This window comes from Myotis davidii, unplaced genomic scaffold (assembly GCF_000327345.1).
Source record: "Myotis davidii unplaced genomic scaffold, ASM32734v1 scaffold109, whole genome shotgun sequence".
NCBI classification, from domain to species: domain Eukaryota; kingdom Metazoa; phylum Chordata; class Mammalia; order Chiroptera; family Vespertilionidae; genus Myotis; species Myotis davidii.
Window position 1 is genome coordinate 1,527,016 of NW_006300368.1, and position 18,850 is coordinate 1,545,865.

Here is an 18,850-nt window from a genome sequence, read left to right on the forward strand (position 1 = left end):
ATATACCATCATTTAATTGAACAAAAGGGACACAGGCAAGCGCCAGGAATAGGTGACTCTAACAGGACATGCTTTAAAGAAGCCTGATGCAGGCTTTAGGTTGCTGTGTTTTAACTGAACCTATTTACACTGTATCCTACACACTGGAGAAGAAAGCTGCTGAGTAAATCTTATGAATTGACACGATCACACTTTTATCTTTTAGCCGCGTCCTTTCTTCCAGGGTGACATAGCTCCATGAGGTGGAGATTCTATATCTCTCCTCACTTCAGTGAACAAGGAAAGAAATCAGCTATAGAAAGAGAGTAATTGGTGAGTACATCAAATTAACATCATCCATTTTGAACTGAAGAAATTTTGCTATCATGTCAGCTCTGTCTTATTAAACTTAATTTTTCAAACTATTCTTGTTATCTTTTTTAAAAAAATATATTTTATTGATTTTTTACAGAGAGGAAGAGAGAGGGATAGAGAGCCAGAAACATTGATGAAAGAGAAACATCGATCAGCTGCCTCCCGCACACTCCCCTACTGGGGATGTGCCCGCAACCAAGGCACATGCCCCTGGCTGGAATCGAACCTGGGACCCTTTAGTCCGCAGGCCGACGCTCTATCCACTGAGCCAAACCGGTCAGGGCATATTCTTGTTATCTTGATTTCACTTCCACAGAGATCTCTGGGAGTGGGGTGGGCTTCCTTTAAAAATCCCTGGAATATAATTTGTAGTAAAAGAACAAAGCATTTCTCAGGGCTCATGACTAAAGAGGAATATCAAGTAGGAGTAGGTGGGAGAGTGAACTTGATTTTCAGGTTGTGGGTTCTGAATCTATTCTAAAGACGGAATATATTTTGGAAATCTGAATCATCTGTTGTCTTACCACAATGAGACAGAAAATTACAATAAAAATTATTGCTACTGTAGTCACAATTATTGCCACGATGAGATTCTTGTTATAGCCATATCCTGGCACTTCTTTTGTGAGCTAAAAACAAAAACAAAGAACGTATTAAAAAAAAAAAAAGCTGAAAAGGGAAAAAAAACCTATTCTCTAGCCTATTCTAACTATTCCTTTGTTGTTCTCAATCCTCACGTGAGGATATTTTTTTCATTGATTTTTAGAGAGAGTGGAAGGGAGAGAATGACCCTTCCATGCATGGGCCGATGCTATAACCATAGAACCACACTGGCCAGGGCTAAATATTCTTATCTACTACTCTAAAACCCCATTCTTTCAGGTGAATAGCTTGTAGGTTCTTAAAGAACATACCACATCTAATGTGCTGTGTAATCTGAGCATTAGCATTTCCGTGTACAATTTATTTATCTTTTCTCATCTACCCTAGGAACAGTGGCACCAAGACAAGATTCAGACCAGGTGCCCTGGCCTTCCTGCCTGGGTGCTTTCAAGGCGTCTCCTAAACTGACTAGAAGTCCAGGCCTTATGTTTGGGGAGCTGTCCTCACCGCACTGGGCTCCTCCTCTTCCTGTTCACCCTGAGCTTCCAGCCTCTGCTTTTTCCATGGATCCGCATCCCGCTCTGCCTTGGAGACAGTTCCTTCTTGCTGTTTACTGAGCAGCGTCTTCAGGGGGCCTGTTCCAGAAAATAGCTTCCTCAATTTATTTTTGTAACTTTAATGGTAAAATTCAGGTTCAAGAGAGAGATTCCCTCTGTTGTTTATCAAATGGCTCAGGGACATGTCTCCATCTTGCACATTTGAAAAAGGAGTTCAATGAATGGTAATAACATTGGTTCTATATTTTCTGGATTTTCCTCCAAGAAATAGGGCAATATGTAACTTGGTGCACGCATAACATCACTCTTATTAAAGTCTAGCTGCTCACGCATTAGGGATGATGAACTCTCTCCGTTTCTGTCTGAGGATGCCCACTCTGGCTCAATAGTCAGCTCAGTGCTGGTGTCCTTCCGGCCTGGCAGTACTTTCAGGAACGGTCCTTCTATAAGTAGTCCTTCATCTGCCAAAAAAGAAGAGACCACGTTTGATACTGAAAGACTCACGGGACAGCTCTTTGTCCGTCCACAGCCATCCATCCCAGTCAGATAAATTGGGAATCAGCAAATACCTGAGTGCCATTTAGAGAGGAGAAAAATAAACCCAACTGAAACCTATGATTGTCAACACAACAGAAGGAGAAAAGGTATCATTTTAAAAAGTGGTTATTTACTGAGAACATTCAATAGTATGGAATATAGTGACTATATTTAGGATTATTCCATTGGTCCCCAAGGGCCAATTGCCACTTACTGAAGAAATGCAAAGTCTGGAAGACCCACTCAATGAGAACCTGAAGACCTACTGTGAGTCCCCACATTCAGGTACCCCTCCTGTCTTGCCTGAGATGCAGAGGGGGCTGGAGGCTGGAGGCTTTTCACACCACACCACACCTCTCTCCACTCTTCAGGGAGCTCGTGTTCTTGCTACCATCACAGATGACCATGATTAATGCCCTCTGCTAACAGGTCCTCATCTGGACACACCCTTCTCCACTTACCCATCAATTCCTTAACTTGGTCCCTACTTCCATATATCCCAGCCCCCATAACAGAAGGCTCTATACAGAAAAAAACACTATGTCCACTCTTGCTCTTTGCTTAAATTTAGGCAGGCATCTGGGATATAGATTAAGAGATTTGCCAGGTTGTGTGCCACTGTGGAATGTTCAATAAATCTATGGAATAATACTTGGGGAAAAAGCAACTTTAAAAAAAATACATATTTTTATTGATTTCAGAGAGAAAGGGAGAGGGAGAGACAGAAACATCCATGATGAGAGAATCATGCGGCTGCCTCCTACATGCCCCCTACTGGGGATCAAGCCTGCAACCAGGGCATGTGCCCTTGACCATAATCAAACCCGGAACCCTTCAATTCCCAGGCCGATGCTCTATCCACTGAGCCAAACTGGCTAGGGCAGTGGTCAGAAAACTGCAGCTCACGAGCCACATGTGACTCTTTGGTCCCTTGAGTGTGGCTCTTCCACAAAATACCACGTGCGGGTGCTCACGTACAATGCGATTGAAACTTCGTGGCCCATGCGCAGAAGTCGGTATTTTGTGGAAGAGCCACACTCAAGGGGCCAAAAAACCTCATGTGGCTCGCGAGCTGCAGTTTGCCGACCACTGGACTAGGGTGAAAAGAGCAACTTTTGTCAGATGCCTACTTTGCTTTCATTTCATGTCATTTCTTATATTTTCAGCTTGACTTGGGGAACCATCCAAACTTTCTGACTGCATGAAGGTCAAATGTACCGTTGTGCAGCTGGGGTTTTTTCCAGAAAAATTACAAATATTGCTGGTGGTGGTGAGGCCCAGAGAAGGAGGTAAGGGTCCTGAGAAAGAGGGAACATGGGCTTGCAGAAAGCCCCAATTTGAAACCAAAGACCTGGCCCTAGGTGACAGCACTTAGCACTTTCTGACCTTGTTTTTGCTCACCTGTGAAAGGAGATTAAAATGCCTATTCTGCTCACCCTTGAGGCAAAAGGGAGTAATATAATTGGTCAAAACATTGTTTTGTAAAATAAGCAACAGCATTATTATTTATGATGTGCCCCAGATCACTGACAGAGACCTGTGCTATCTGGGCATGAAAGCACAGTTTGGAGGTTATCAAGTAGGTGCCAAGAGCCTAATATGTAGGAAGGTACTTAAAAGCACCTGTGTGTTTGGTGGATAGAAAATCTTGTGTTTCAGAGCAAGTTCTGAGTTGGATGGTGTAAGGCGACCGCTGTCTAAGGATACAAGAGCCCTCCCATCCATTAGAAGGGCTGGGCGGCAGCTTCTGGGGATGGATCCTGAAACTAACTCTCAAATTCCAAATAAAACAGCATCATTTGTACTCTTTTTTTATAAAATTGCAAAAATAAACAAAATAAAGATGTATTTAGCCCTAACCGGTTTGGCTCAGAGCGTCAGCCTGCAGACTGAAGGGTCCCAGGTTCGATTCCGATCAAGGGCTTGTACCTTGGTTGCAGGCACATCCCCAGTGGGGGGTGTGCAGGAGGCAGCTCATCGATTTTCTCTCTCATCGATGTTTCTAACTGTCTATCCTTCTCCCTTCCTCTCTGTAAAAAATACATAAAATATATATTTTTAAAAAGATGTATCTATACCTGTCCTACAAGGCAAAGGGCAATTGAAACCTCATGCATACAAAACCAGTTTACAAACTGACACACTAATGAACAAGTTCTCATTTGTAAGTAAAGCACCAAGCAGAGAGCACAACACACACTATGTGGCCGATGATGTTAACACCCTTCCCCTTCCATTCTCCTCCCTCTATTCCTCTCTTGTTCTTTATCTGACTTTGAGCAAGGTGTAGTTCTTAGAAATCTAGGCAGTTGAACTCTGAATGAATGAATAAAAACAATGCAGTTACATTATTTGTTTCAAAATTTATGATCATTGCTTAAAAATAAAAAATCAAAACAAAAAAATTTTTAAAAGTTTATCTTTGGGCAATTCAGACTCACCACAAGGTATGTTTTTCAGACATTCAGTGTCACAATGCAGTTTGACTGTCTTGGCAACAGTCTCAATATTATTTCTAAATTGGCAGAGGCAGCAGGTCAGATGGCTAGGTAAGATCCTACAAATGGGAACACAGAGAATTAAATTAGTGACAAAGGAGTTACTTGAGCTGGTCGACCAAGGCTACCACAGAGCTGTGAAGAAAAGAATTGTTGGGGCTGCCCTGGCCGGAGTTACTCCATGATTAGAGCGTCCGCCTACACAACGAAGGGTCTTGGATTGGATCCCAGCCCCAGTCAGGGCAAGTACTGGAGGCAACGATGGATGTGTCTCTCTCATATATATGTCTCTCTCTCTCTCTCTCTCTCTCTCTCTCTCTCTCTCTCTCTCTCTCTCTCTCTCTTTCTCTCCTTCTTCCATCCTCCCTTCCACTGTGTCTGAAAATCAATGGGAAAAATATCCTCAGTGAGGATTAAAAAATTTTTTTTGAAATCAATGGAAAAAATATCCTTGGTGAGGATTAACAACAACAAAAGAGTTGTTTGGGTATATCGCCTGAGCAGTTTGGTAGGGATCAGCTGGCCATTTGCTACTCTTGAATATAGTAAATAAATACAGTGGAGGACAGAAGTGCCCAACAGAAGGATAAGAACGGTAGTGGGTATGGAATGCCTAGAATAAAGGTGATAGGCATTAGAATTGGGCGACACTAACAAGTAGTTTAATTCAGAAATATCTCCTTTTCCCAACCCAAAGGTCTCACTTTGGGTTGAGAATACATGGGAAGAGGGAAGACTTCTAAGAAGATTGGATAAGTCCCCATCTTATGGAGTCCCTTTCTCAATTCCTAATTGTGAATGGTACATATATTGGAAATTACTCTGGGCATAAAACACTTTATGTGGTTACCTGGCCTCAAGAAGCCTGACTTAAGAAAATCATAAAAGAAGCTGAAAGAATGACTAAGTGAAAATAAATATAAGAAAAATCAACTTACAGTTTTTCCAATTGAGGGGTCATCATGAGGACGCTCACAACTGTTGTAAGTGACACTTGTGTCCTCCCCATGTCTCTGGAGGAGAAGGCCCAGACATGCATGATATAAACCCCGAGAGAAAAGCTGTACACTTACAAAGACACTTAGCGCCCTAACCGGTTTGGCTCAGTGGATAGAGCGTCGGCCTGTGGACTGAAGGGTCCCAGGTTCGATTCTGGTCAAGGGCATGTACCTTGGTTGCGGGCATATCCCCAGTAGGGGGTGTGCAGGAGGCAGCTGATCGATGTTTCTCTCTTATCAATGTTTCTAACTATCTCTCTCCCTCTCTGTAAAAATCAATCATATTCATACATATATATGACACTTAGCAACATGTGAGTACTTCAATTCTGGCTTCTATCAAAGCCAAAGATGATAATTTCAGAGAGCTCTTCTTGAAGAAATTTAAATTTATTTGTGTCATCAAATGAATGACCTTGGTGATACAATCTTTTTTCTTTTATTAAAACCGCTATCCTATTTCTCATTCTCTATCGTGCCCACCACTTGATTACTCTTTTAATATGTGACACACAACTTCTTTTTTCTTTCTGAGGTCAACAGTATTTCTACATGCATCTACATGTTCCAAGTCTGTATGTGTTCTTCAGTGCCGCTCCCTTCCTCTGTTGGCTGTCTTGTTCATCTGCATTCTCTCTTAATCATTTTTCTGTGCCAATAACTCTTATCCAATCACCCAGTTAAAATGTAAATTATGACCATTTAGTCAAAACACAAATTACTTAATCACTGATGAAAGTAGGAAAGCAGAAATCATCTCATGAGCAATACTTACAAATATTTTAATGCTGGCAATTTAAAAAGATATGGATCGTGGACAGCTGTCAGAGGATTACGATCGAGAATTCTGAAAAATGCAATGGAATGAAAATTATCTACATTTTCAAGAATTGCCATGAAAGTTTATATTCGTTTTGTTGGTACAAAACTTGAAGGTTGAAAAAAATAACTTTCTGTCTTTATCCATATAGATCACCCTTAGAAACCGTACAGCACTCCTTTTCAGAGCGTTACCCAGTTTTCTAAATGATAAAGTGAAGATGAGAAAGTAAAGGAGGAGGAGGAGGAGGAGAAGGAGGAAGGAGAAAAGTAGACTGCATAGGGGGAAAACTGCTGAAGAACTTTTCAGAATGAAAACCCTAGAAGTGATTATGCTCTATAGGAAATACTTTTTCTAGTGTCCTTCATAATTTATGGGACTTTTCTTTCATCTCTAGAAATTAAAATAATTCCATACTTTAAACCACCCAGTTAAAGACAAAAATAGGACTAATTCCTTGGTTTTGGAGCCAAAGAAGGGATAAATCTAAGAGGACCTGGTGAAAGCCATGCTCCCATCACATACTCCCATGTTTACTCTTGTATCACGAGCCTGCATCGTATGTAATCACCTGTTTACTTGTACGTTTTTTGGACCGTTAGCCCCTTCAGGGCAGGGACCACAATGTGTCTGACATAGTGCCTGACATTTACTAGGTATTTAATAAAAGTTTGTTTAATAAATAAATGACATTTTGTTTATATATCAATACAATGAACAAATTCGTTTTTGACACAAAATTTCATTTCAAATGGTAAAATAAATTTTCTCCTCAATTCTTTTTTTTTAATTGTTTTATTGCTTAAAGTATTACAAAGGGTATTTCATATGTGTCTCTTTCCCCCCCCCTGCCCTTGACAATCCCCTGGCCTCCCCTACCTCCCCGTGTCTTATGTCCATTGGTTATGCTTATATGCATGCATACAAGTCCTTCTTACCCCCCTCCCTCCTGCCCCCAACCCTCCCCGGCCTTCCTGCTGCAGTTTGACAATCTGTTTGAGGCAGCTCCTCAATTCTTTAAAACAAACAAATAAACAAAAAACAAAACAAGGAGAAACAGGATGAAAAGAAAACCTGTCTTTAGGTTAACTCTGCTCAAGAATTATTAGTGGCCTTAGCTGGTTTGGCTCAGTGGATAGAGCATCAGCCTGCAGACTGAAGTGTCGAGGGTTTGATTCTGATAAAGGGCACATACCTGGGTTGCAGGCTTGATCCCCACCGTGCGGGAGGCAACAAATCGATTGTCTCACATTAATGTTTCTCCCTGTCTCTCCCCCTCCCTTCTACTCTTTCTAAAAATCAACAGAAAAATATCCTCAGGTGAGGCTTAACAACAACAAAAAAGAACCATTAGTGTACTTTTACAGAATATTAGAAAGATAATTATCACAGCTAATACCAATTAGGCTGCTGGGCATCTGTGACGAGCATTTCACATCTAATCCTCACAGTAACCTTATTGATAAATATTATTACCCTATTTTACAAATGAGGAAACTAAGGCACAGAGAGGTTATATAAGTTGCCCTAGGTTGTCAAACTAGTAAGAAGCAGAGCTGGAATTTGAATTCAGTTCTGACTTGAAAGCCTGTATTTAGCCTGTTTGAAGAAAAGGAGTTTAAAATAGTTGTTAGTTCAACCTTAATTTTGAGGCTACTGAACATAGAAATACCTTTTCAAATGTCATATGCCCATCTGGGAGAGAAAATTACATTTTCTCTTTTTATTTCTGTTTCCTAATCACCTCCCATGATTAAATTTTTAACTAGCTTGTAGTCGTTGAGACTTTAGAGATTTAAAACCTTGTGTAGGTAAATCAGTGAAAATGGTGGAGTAAGGCTCCTGAAAATTCATCCCTAAAAAGGGCAACATAAAACAGCTGGCAAAAATAGAATCAACTTTTTCAAACTCTGGAAATTTAACCAACAGGCTTACAGGAATTCAGGGGACATTTATTCAAGAAAAATTAGATTAATCATAAGAACAGTGATCTGTATTGCTTGAACTCACTTGAGACCTTTGCTCTCTCTCCCATGGGTAACCCTGGAAAATAGTCCACATCCCCAGGACAGGCAGAAACAAAATCTCATTCCCGAAGAGCTGTCTCGTGGTTCCCTGGAAGACCTCACTTGAAAGACTTGTCTTTGACCTGACTGAGAGCTGCCTCTGCCAAAAGCCTCTCTCCTCAGGGGAAATGTTTTTGAAAACAATTACAGGTACATGTTTTAACATGGCAGCCGCTGAGGCAATGTATAACAGCACAGAAACACAAAAAATAGCCTAACCAAAAAACTTAAAAGTAAAAGCTGAGAAATGAGGTGTCCGTAGAGACTCTGAAGTTCTCTAACCTATGTCCAGAAAACTGGAAAACCATGAGACATATTCCTGGGAATCTAGAAAAAAACAATAGCACTAATAAATGAGTTCAGTCAGGTTGCAAGGTACAAGACCAATATGCAAAAATTAACTATATTTCTATACACAATGAGTAATAGAAAAATAAAATGAAGAAAACAATTCCATGTATAATAGCATCAAAAAGAATGAAATACTTAGGGAAAAAATTAACCAAAGAAGTGCATGACTCATACACTAAAAATTACAAAATGCTGTTCAAAGAAATTCAAGATCTAAATAAATGGAAAGACATGCTCTGTTCTGCTGTTCAAAGAAATTCAAGAAGATCTAAATAAATGGAAAGACATGCTCTGTTCGCTGATCAGAAGATAATACTGTTAAAATGGCCATACTCCCCCAAATGATGTGTGGTTTCAAGCAATCCCTATCAAAATCCCAACTGACTTCTTTCCAGAAAGTGACAAACTAATTCTAAAATTATATGGCAATTCAAGGGACCCAGAATAGCCAAAACAATCTTGATAAAGAGGAACAACGTGGGAGGACTCACACATCCTGGTTTCAATACCAAATTTTGGGGTCAGTTTTGTGGTTTCTGTTTTCTTAACACTCGACTATTTGAAGTCAACACTAAAAATTAATTTGTTTGCCTCTACTCGTACAGCTGTACCGACAGCTGTGAACAGACAGGATTTTCTAGTGCAATGCAGAGTGATGGGATGGTTTCCTTCCGAGATTCGGGAAAGAAATTGGAATGGGGCTACAGCTATTTCTTTCTTTCTTTATATTTTTTCACACCACACTTTAGCATACACAGCCATATTCACTTCAGAGGCATATATTTTCTGAAAAATAATGTTCTGGGTGATTGGGGAGAGAAGGACCCTGTGGCAGATTTTTAGGAATTCTTTCTGAGGAAACACCCACACCTTTTGCTCCCTGGAGAACTCGGAGGTAAACTTAATTATTTCAGTTCTATGTTGCATATATTTAAGCAGTTTGGAACTTTGCACATGAACAGGAATCAAAGTTAAATTCAGATGTAGAGCCGAAACCGGTTTAGCTCAGTGGATAGAGCGTCGGCCTGCGGACTGAAGGGTCCCAGGTTCGATTCCGGTCAAGGGCATGTATCTGGGTTGCAGGCACATCCCCAATGGGAGATGCGCAGGAGGCAGCTGATCGATGTTTCTCTCTCATCGATGTTTCTAGCTTTCTGTCTCTCTCCCTTCCTCTCTGTAAAAAACCAATAAAAATATATTAAAAAGAATTTAAAAAAAAACTCAGATGTAGAATTTCAAGGACCATTCATATATCAGAGCAGCGGCAGCACTGGGATTCCCATGACGATGCTACTTTGAATGTTATGTGCTTGGTGCCTTCTATTGCCCGTGCCAAAGGTCAGCACTAAGGAAAGCAGACAGTGCCATATATGGGTTAGACAGGTCTCTTGGTCTCTTTGTACCTTAGTTTCCTCATTTGAATAAAAAATGAATGGCTCTTAAGCCATAGTTTTCAGAATTCAAACTGGGCTTATATCCAGCTAACCAATCACTGTATGATGTTGTTACACATAGCTTTTTACATATGTTTATCTTCTACTTCACTTACAACTTGTGTAAAAACTTCATTCCATGCCAGGCCCGAAATGTTCCAAAGTTCACTTTTGTGATTAAATTGCCACCAAGATTTCTACAAAAAGACATAAGCAAAAGAAGACAAAAAGTATTATTTCAGATCATTTATCTTTTGGCAGTGATTCTAATTTATATACGATAAAACAACCTCAATACTCCCTCCACACACTAAATAAATCTCTCTGTAGAAGAGATTTGCTTATGATTTATGGTTTCATGTTTATATATGTGGTACATTAGATACAAAACCTTGAATAACCATGAGGTTTAAAATTAAGTTTTATAAAAATTATAAAAATAATGAAGTTATACTTATAACTTACATATACCGCAAAAAAGGTAGTGATGCAAATGTATTCCTTTCAATAAACTGTATTTTATTGCAGGATAAATCTCTAGAAAAAGTAAAAGAAAAATAGTGCCCCAATTAGCCACTAGATATCTAATTAGTAGGAATAATTGGTAGAGGTTAGAATGATAATATTGAAAATGCAACTTTAGTCAAAACTCAAAATCTTAGGAATTGTGATTTGAACCTTTCAGAGCCCCTAACCTTGCCCTCACCTCTCTCATTTTCATAATCTTCATAAATATGCAACTTTAGATCTTGATAGACTTTAAAGGTAATCTTTCCTGAGAGCAGAAGAATCAACTAGATAACCTTTTATGGTCCCATCAAATTTAGATTATGAGCTCAAAGGTTGTCTGTTCATATGTAATTATAAATGTATAATATTAAAAGAAATAGTCTCACATTTTCACACCTTTCTGGTTTAGTTCTGTTTGTCTAAGCCAATTCAATATCAGATGAAATAAAAGATGCATTTTCACATAACTTGAAAGGAAGTTACTTCTCTAATACTACAGGACTTTGAACTAATTCAGAATGATACTTTCTATTACATTTAGAAATTCATTTTTTGTTTTACATTGCTTTAATAATCCATGAATGTACTTGCTTCAGTTGTACAGTGGTGGGGCAACAGAAAACAACATGGCACTGAATTTTTACTTGAAAACACCCACTGTTGTCTATAGTTGGCTCTCTTATTTCCATTGATTCCACTTTAGTCCCTCACTTTTCACCTGGATGGGTATAACTGTTTTCTGACTGGTATTTCCCTCTGTAACCTCCTCCTTTCTAATCCATCCTGCACACAGTCACTAGATTAGCTCTCCAGAAGTGACTCTCAAATACCAGCCAGCATCACTTGGGAACTTACTGAAGATGCAAATTCTCAATCCTCCTCTGGACCTACTGAATCAGTAACTGTGGGGTGCAGCCTGAGATTCTGTTGTAGGCTAACGTTGGTCCTAGAGCACTGGTGTGATAACATGGTAGCTTGGCATTCAAAGCCTTAGATGATCTGATTCTAAATTCCTACTCTCTCTACTTGTACTCTACAGTGTATTTTTCCTGTGTCTTGCCTTCCCATGTGCTCCTTTTGCAAGCTTATTCTACCCAAAATGTCTATCTGATGATCCCCAAGGGCCCTTCAAGGTCCTGTTCAAAAAGCTACTCTAGTAACATCTTTGCTAATCCAACTTGAAGTCTCTTTTCCCCTCTGCGTAACCAAAACTAATTGATAGCTCTCATTGCCCATATCTATTTCCTCATTTTAAAAGTTATTTTTGCATCCTATTTCCTCTGAGAAGTCCTTGAAAGTATGCACTGAGTCTTGCTCATTTGCATTGTCTACTATGTTAAAAACAGACATGTGAACATATGAAAATTCAAATATCTCTCTCTATATAAAAGGCTAATATGCAAAGTGTCCGCTTGGGAGTTCAACTGGGAGAACAGGAGTTCGATTGCTCGCTATGACACGAGTTGACCACCAGGGGGCAGTGCAGAACAAAGGAAGGCCCTGGCCAGCAGCCAGAAGGCCCCGATTGGCCTTGATTGCCAGCCAGACCTAGGGACTCTAACCATGCACGAATTTCATGCACTGGGCCTCTAGTTTATGAAACAAACAAAAAATCATTCTTAACTTAAGGGTTGTAAAAACACATACACCATAGGTCCAATTTGATCATGGACCCTAAACTAAACATAAACATGAGCAGATGGTATATGAACATTTATATAACAAGGCTCATATGGGTGTGTATAATTACTTATACCATATTACCACTTTTCCTCTATAACTGAAGAGTTTTTCTATATGTATCTTGTCCATTTGATTAAAAAAAAGAAAATGCATAGGAGATATTAAGTGCTAGAGATGGGCTGGAGCCCTACACAAACTTACAGAATTGTAGATTTTTTAAAATATATTTTATTGATTTTTTACAGAGAGGAAGTGAGAGATATAGAAAGCCAGAAACATCGATGAGAGAGAAACATCGATCAGCTGCCTCCTGCACACTCCCCACTGGGGATGTGCCCGCAACCCAGGTACATGCCCCTGACCGGAATCGAACCTGGGACCTCTCAGTCCGCAAGCCGACGCTCTATCCACTGAGCCAAACCGGTTTTCGGCTGTAGAATTTTATTGATGGGAGAAATTGTAGAGATAATCTGTTTTGAAACCCTTATTTATTTTATCGATAACATAACGAAAAACTCAAATAGAAACAAAAACAAAACTCAAATAAATATAATTAACTTACAAATACTGGAGGAACATCAGGCCTTCAAATGAGTCCTTATGTAATTCCCTCAAATTATTTCCACTGAGATTTCTGAAAAATGAAAAGGTTATTTCTGGATCAAAATGCAAAATAACTACAACTATTTACTGCACAGAAATATAAATGGGGTAATGGTGCCATTATTATGTCTTTTATTAATAATTCAGAAGTCATTTATGACAATCTGTTCAAGTTGAACTAATAAGACGACATGCAAACTGTCATGAAAAATACCAGGTACTTTGATGTAAATATTTTTTCCCAAATCACTTATGTGCCTAAATAGACTTTGCTACAAATCAATATTTAAAAAATGAGCAAAAAAGGACAGGGCAAATTCAGGGAAGAAATACAAATGTTCAATACATGTATAAAAGTACTTAAGTTCACAATTGATCAGAAAAATTCAAATTTATTCACTTATTAATTAGATCAGCCAAAAAGTGGCAACTATCCAGTGGTGAAAAGGTAGAGGGAAATAGATGCTGTCGTGGCCCACTGACTGGAGTGTAAGTTGGCACAACTTCTTTGAGGGCAATTAAAATATATCAGCCCTGCTGGCGTGGCTTAGTAGTTGAGCGTTGAACTATAAACCAGGAGGTCAGGGTTGGATTCCTGAGTTGTGGGCTTGATCCCCAGTAGGGGGCGTGCAGGAGGCAGCCAACCAATGATTCTCTCTCATCATTGATGTTTCTATCTCTCTCTCCCTCTCCCTTTGTCTCTGAAATCAATAAAAAAAATTTTTAAAAAAAGAGGGCCTGCCAAATTTAATTTTTAAAACAAACAGAAATGCAATCAATAGTGATTGATTTGGGACATGGAGGGGGAAATACCATTTATCAGAGTTACTGACCTCAAAATTCTGGACCAAGAAGGATCATACAATGCAGTTAGTTATTTTTTTGTATTCATTTTTGGAGAGAATATACTCACAGTTTTACAAGAAAATGGTATGGCTTCCATGTATCTTTATTGATGTAAGAAATTGAGTTTCCTTGCAAGTTTCTGTGAAGAAACAATTAATATCCTTGAATAAGTAGGAAAAGAATGAACAAAATAAGTAAAACATCATGGCAACCTTGTGGGGAATATTCAAATGCAGGAAATACCAGTCTTCCAATTTCCACAGCTATCAGCTTCCCCGTTTGCACAATTAACAAAGACAATATGTAATGAGGCAGCTCCTCAGAACCTGAATTTCTCTTGGATGGGTAATGCCAGTTAAGACTTGGAATGCACTCTTTCTAAAATCTAAAATGATTTCTACAAATCAAGGAGAAAAGAATAATTCAACAGAAAAATGGCAAAAATTTATCATTATCAGTAAATAAACATAAAGAAACCTTATGCCAGGCCACAGCTTTGGCTCAGTGACTCTGTGGAAATCTCTCCAGGTCTTAGAAGGATAAGGGCAGTTAGAAATGAGACGATTAATATGGAAAGCTCTCATAGACATATTTGACAGGGAAAAGCACAAATCACTGAACAAGGAGTAAAGTATTAATATTTTAGGGGAAAATGCAAAAAGAAAGAAAGAAAAAAAGAAGGAAGGAAGGAAGGAAGGGGAAAAGGAAAAGGAAAGGGAGGAAAAGAGATTAGATGGAAGGATAGACACACACAAAATGCTAACAGGAGTGGGAGAGGGTGGGATTTTCATATTTAATACTATCTACTTCTGTGACATTTAAAAACACACAGTGAGACATATCTATGGATTACAAGTGTTTAAAAGAAGCTGTTCAATTCCTGAGGTTCAGGTTCAACCACTAATTCTGTGGATGACTTTGAGTCTTTACCTTTAGCTTTGTCCTCTTCCCTCAGCAACAACGTACCTATTCAGTTTACAGACACATTTTCCAGGAAGGTCAGAAAAAGCCAACCACCTACCTACCTGCCCCTCTGCCTAGGGGACATTGCCACTCCACCAAAGCCTTCTGGTCACTTATGCTCACCAGTAAAAGATGGCCAAACTGAACTCATCTCCCTCACACAGGCCCTCCTTCCCAACGGATGGGTGTCCACCTGTCATATCACCATTGTTCTCATCATCCAGGGCAGAAATTTTACAGGGTCATATTTGATTTTTCTCTTCCCTGTACATTCTATCTCCCATCTCCAGTCAGTCACTAAACCTTATCAGTTGTTGCTTTATAGTGTTCCCAGGGTTCTCTTTTTACTCCTATCACAACTACTCTGATTCAGCGCCTTCCCATTTACTCCTAGATTTTGCTAGCGCATTCTATTTGGTCTCCCCGAATCAAGCTTTCCTTTCTAGATAGCTCTACGTATGGAATCGAAAATAATCCTATTTTAATCATCTGTCTCTCTCACTTGAAAACTTCCAGTGGCTCTCCCAATCTCAGTGTAACTTCCAAACCCCTATCGCTGAGAGCCAAGGTTTTTCATAATCATTATTTTTCACTGCTTCCCAAACCAATTCTTTACAACCAGACTGGTCTATTCCTCCAGCCATGCCTCTGCCTAGACTGCACTCATTAGTAGTTCTCTGTTTATCAAACCATAGCCATCCTTTAAATGCCAGCTAACGTTCTAGCTTATCCATACAGCTTTTCCTGACTTCCACACCCCAATGACTATAGATTCTGCTGAAGTATTGCACCTCTGGTCTGTATCTCTTTTAGTACTTAATTATATGTTACCTCCTTTTTTATGCACATTATCTTTCTTCCCACCTACCATTGTCATGTTCTATAGACAATGTCACACTTCTGTGGCTCCCACAGTTCTTAGCCCTGGGTTGGATACAAAATGGGTGATACACATAGAAAGCCAGGAGGCAAAGATGAGTTCTGGATATAACTGAGGGATTTAATAATAATAATAGCTAACGCATACATATGTTAGGCACTGACACAAGTACTTTACATATATTCACTCATCTAACTCTTACAACAATCCTAAGAGATGGCAACTATCATTATCTTCATTTTACAGATGAGGAAATTGAGTCCCAACACTAATAAATGACCTCCCTAGGCTCAAATCTAGTCACTCTGGCTCTAGAATCTCTCTTCTTAACCGCTTTGTTTTATCACTACCAGTGAGATGGGGAGAGAGCCATGTTGCTGTAAAGAGGATGGAGCAAAAGTGGGAGGTAATTAGAGGTTAAGGAATAAAATAATGGGACTGAAAAATGGATAAGGAAAAATAATATGGGCAATTAAAAGACTGGTGAAGGAGGAAACAATAGTAAGAAGGAGAATGAAGATAAGAAATAGTTGACAAACACAAGATAACAGAGTGTCAGTCAATGTGGGTTGGAGAAGATGAGGAAAGCCAAGGAAGCCCTCAGGGAAAGGGCTGCCGTGTCAGGTAGGATGCAGAGAACAAAAGGGGAAAGGCAGTTCTTACAAGACAGAGAAGGTGCCCTTGTAGCTGTTGGGCTCTGGCACAGGCACGGTGCGGAGCCTCTCCGTTGGGCCAAGACCGATACAGGACAGCGTCCCATTGCTGCAGGCACAGAGCTCACATATGTTGGTGGTGGCACTCCATTCAGTCTTTGGAGGAACTGTCTCAGATGACTCTGGTTGCTGAGTTATTCGAACTTCCAGGTCTAGAGGCAGAACAGTGCTTCCAGTCAAGGCTGGCTGCAGAGCCGGAACCGTCTCTGGATGTGGAAGTGGCACCTCAGGGTGCTTCGGAGGACCTGTCGTCTGCTGCAGGGCTGTCGCATCCAAAGTAGGCTGAGCTGCGGTCTCCTGCTGCAATGGAGGTGAGTCTGTCTCCTCAGGGGGCGTTGGAGGGGTCCCCTGCTGGGTTGGAGCTTTGACTTCCTCTGCGGACTTTGGAGGATGATCTGAGACCTCCTGCCCAGTTACAACCAGTTCAGTCTCCTTAGTGGACTCTGGAGCTACCAACACCCTCAGGCCCACATCTTTAACATTCATATGGGACAATGCTGGATGCTGAGTTTCACCCGAACCTAGAGGTGAGACTGTCACCTCATGATGGACCGAAGGTTGAGCTGAAACATCTATAGAGGATTTTGGAGGCTGGGCTCCCCCCTTCTGATGGACTGAAGAAGGTTCTACAGCGGCAAGAGGCACTTGAGGCAGAAGTGAGCTCTTCCACTGGGTCGAAGATTCGACATTTTCAGCCGGGATGGGATGCTGATCTGGAATTCCTTGGTGGACTGACCAAGGTTTCAGAGGCTCAGAGGACAGTGTAGACGGAGCTGAGGCCTCTTGTTGAGGTGGGAACTGAGCTGAAGTCTCCGCCTGGGTTGAAGAGGCTTCGGCTTGCTGAGCTGGGGCCTCCTGAAGGGTTGGAGGGTGTTTCACTTCCTCAGGGGCCTCTGTAGGCAGAGCCGAGTCTTCTTGTTGGAGTAACAGAGATTTAACCTCTTTTAAGGCATTTGAAGTCTCAGGTGGGGGGGTTTGCTGATCCAAAGCCCAGGGCTCGGTTGGGCCCGAGGGTTTGGAGGTCAGCAGGACAGGGTCCAGGGTCAACTCTGAAGGCTGAGCTGCCTGGACCAGCAGCCACAACAGCTGCCACATACACAGGGGCCATGGGGCCCAGAGGTGCGGCCCAGACATGACAAGCAGAGGTCCGGGACACAGCGAGTGACCCAACCGAGTGGGTCACAACGAGGGACTCAGGGAAGTGGGTCACAGTGAGCAACCCAGGTGAGTAGGGTGAGTAGGGCACAAGTGATCCAGGTGAGTGGGCCACAGTGAGTGACCCAGGCACTGGTCGGAAGCCCAACAATTGGCAGCCTTGTCACAATTGGCATCTGTGTCATGCATGTGCCCCTTAGCAACCAAACACCCCTCCCCCGCCTCAGGTTCCAACCTTTATTACCACTGTTCTGAGTGACTGCAGAGGAGTGAGCCTTTTCCCAGAATCACCAGGGACCAACCACCTCCCACTAAGCCTCCCCTCCCCTCACAGTGAGGCAGGATTTGAGCTGTAGACCCTGTGGCTCCAGACACCAGCAGCCCAGGGATGGGGGTGGTAGGGGTTTTAAATGAGGTGGGAATTTGGGAGGTGCTGCAGAGCTTCCCAAGGAATCCACAGAGCCTGGCATCCCAGGAAATTCAGAAATGCTAGTCCAGTTTGGGCAATCTGAACCCCTCAAAGCTGAAATATGAGAGACATTCTTCCTCCTCTGGGCCGTGCTGCTTCGAAGAAAAGCAGCTGACCTACAAAATGGACAGCAGTTAGGGTGGTGGGGAGGCAGACACATTTTGCAGTTCTAAGATGTTGCCATTTCCTCAAAATTCATAGGATCCGTGTCTGATTCTTAATTTACCACTCTGACAGGGGCTACCACTGAATCAGTGATGTCTCCAAAATGTCTATAGGTGGGGTTTTGGAGGGTGAGCAATTCCTCCTCCTCCCCCTCCCCCTCCTTCTTTCTTCTTCTTTCTCCTTCTCCTTCTCCTCCTTCTTCTCTCTCTTCCCTTCCTCTCTCTCTCTCTCTCTCTCTCTCTCTCTCTCTGAGACGACGATGACACTTATGGTGTTAAAGCCAGCATCTATATACATAAAAGCTTGTGTCCATCCAACCATCTGGCCAGTAGCTATGACGCACACTGACCACCAGGGGGCAGATGCTCAACACAGGAGCTGCCATGACACGCACTGGCCATTTAAAAAGAAACGGCACTGCGGACCTGACACCCACAGACCAACACTCAGCTTTCCCCAGGTGTGACACAGGCCCCACCCCCAGCCCAGAGCAATACCCCACCAAACCACAGCCAATGTGCCAAGACCCTCTGGCGCAAAATGTGGCCCACAGCCTGGCCCAGCCAGGAAACAGCTGCTGTGGACGCCAGGTAATGACGTCACGTAGCAATTGCTGGCTTCCTCTTTCTAGCGACTAGCCTCCTTG

At 41.4% G+C, this 18,850-nt stretch overlaps 1 protein-coding gene across 1 annotated transcript; it reads right to left on the reverse strand.

Annotated features, from left to right (window-relative positions):
- Positions 1-662: 662 nt before the first annotated feature.
- LOC102770354 (leucine-rich repeat-containing protein 37A-like) lies at positions 663-18,337 on the reverse strand. The gene is made up of 11 exons (XM_006776918.2): positions 16,366-18,337; positions 13,927-13,998; positions 12,973-13,044; positions 10,683-10,754; positions 10,334-10,414; positions 6,323-6,394; positions 5,488-5,562; positions 4,493-4,608; positions 1,844-1,975; positions 1,465-1,592; positions 663-983 (listed from the first exon to the last, which is right to left on the reverse strand). Exons 1-11 carry the CDS (start codon positions 17,547-17,549, stop codon positions 807-809), a joined length of 2,181 nt encoding a protein of 726 aa, XP_006776981.2. The 5' UTR covers positions 17,550-18,337; the 3' UTR covers positions 663-806.
- Between the last annotated feature and the right edge of the window lie 513 nt (positions 18,338-18,850).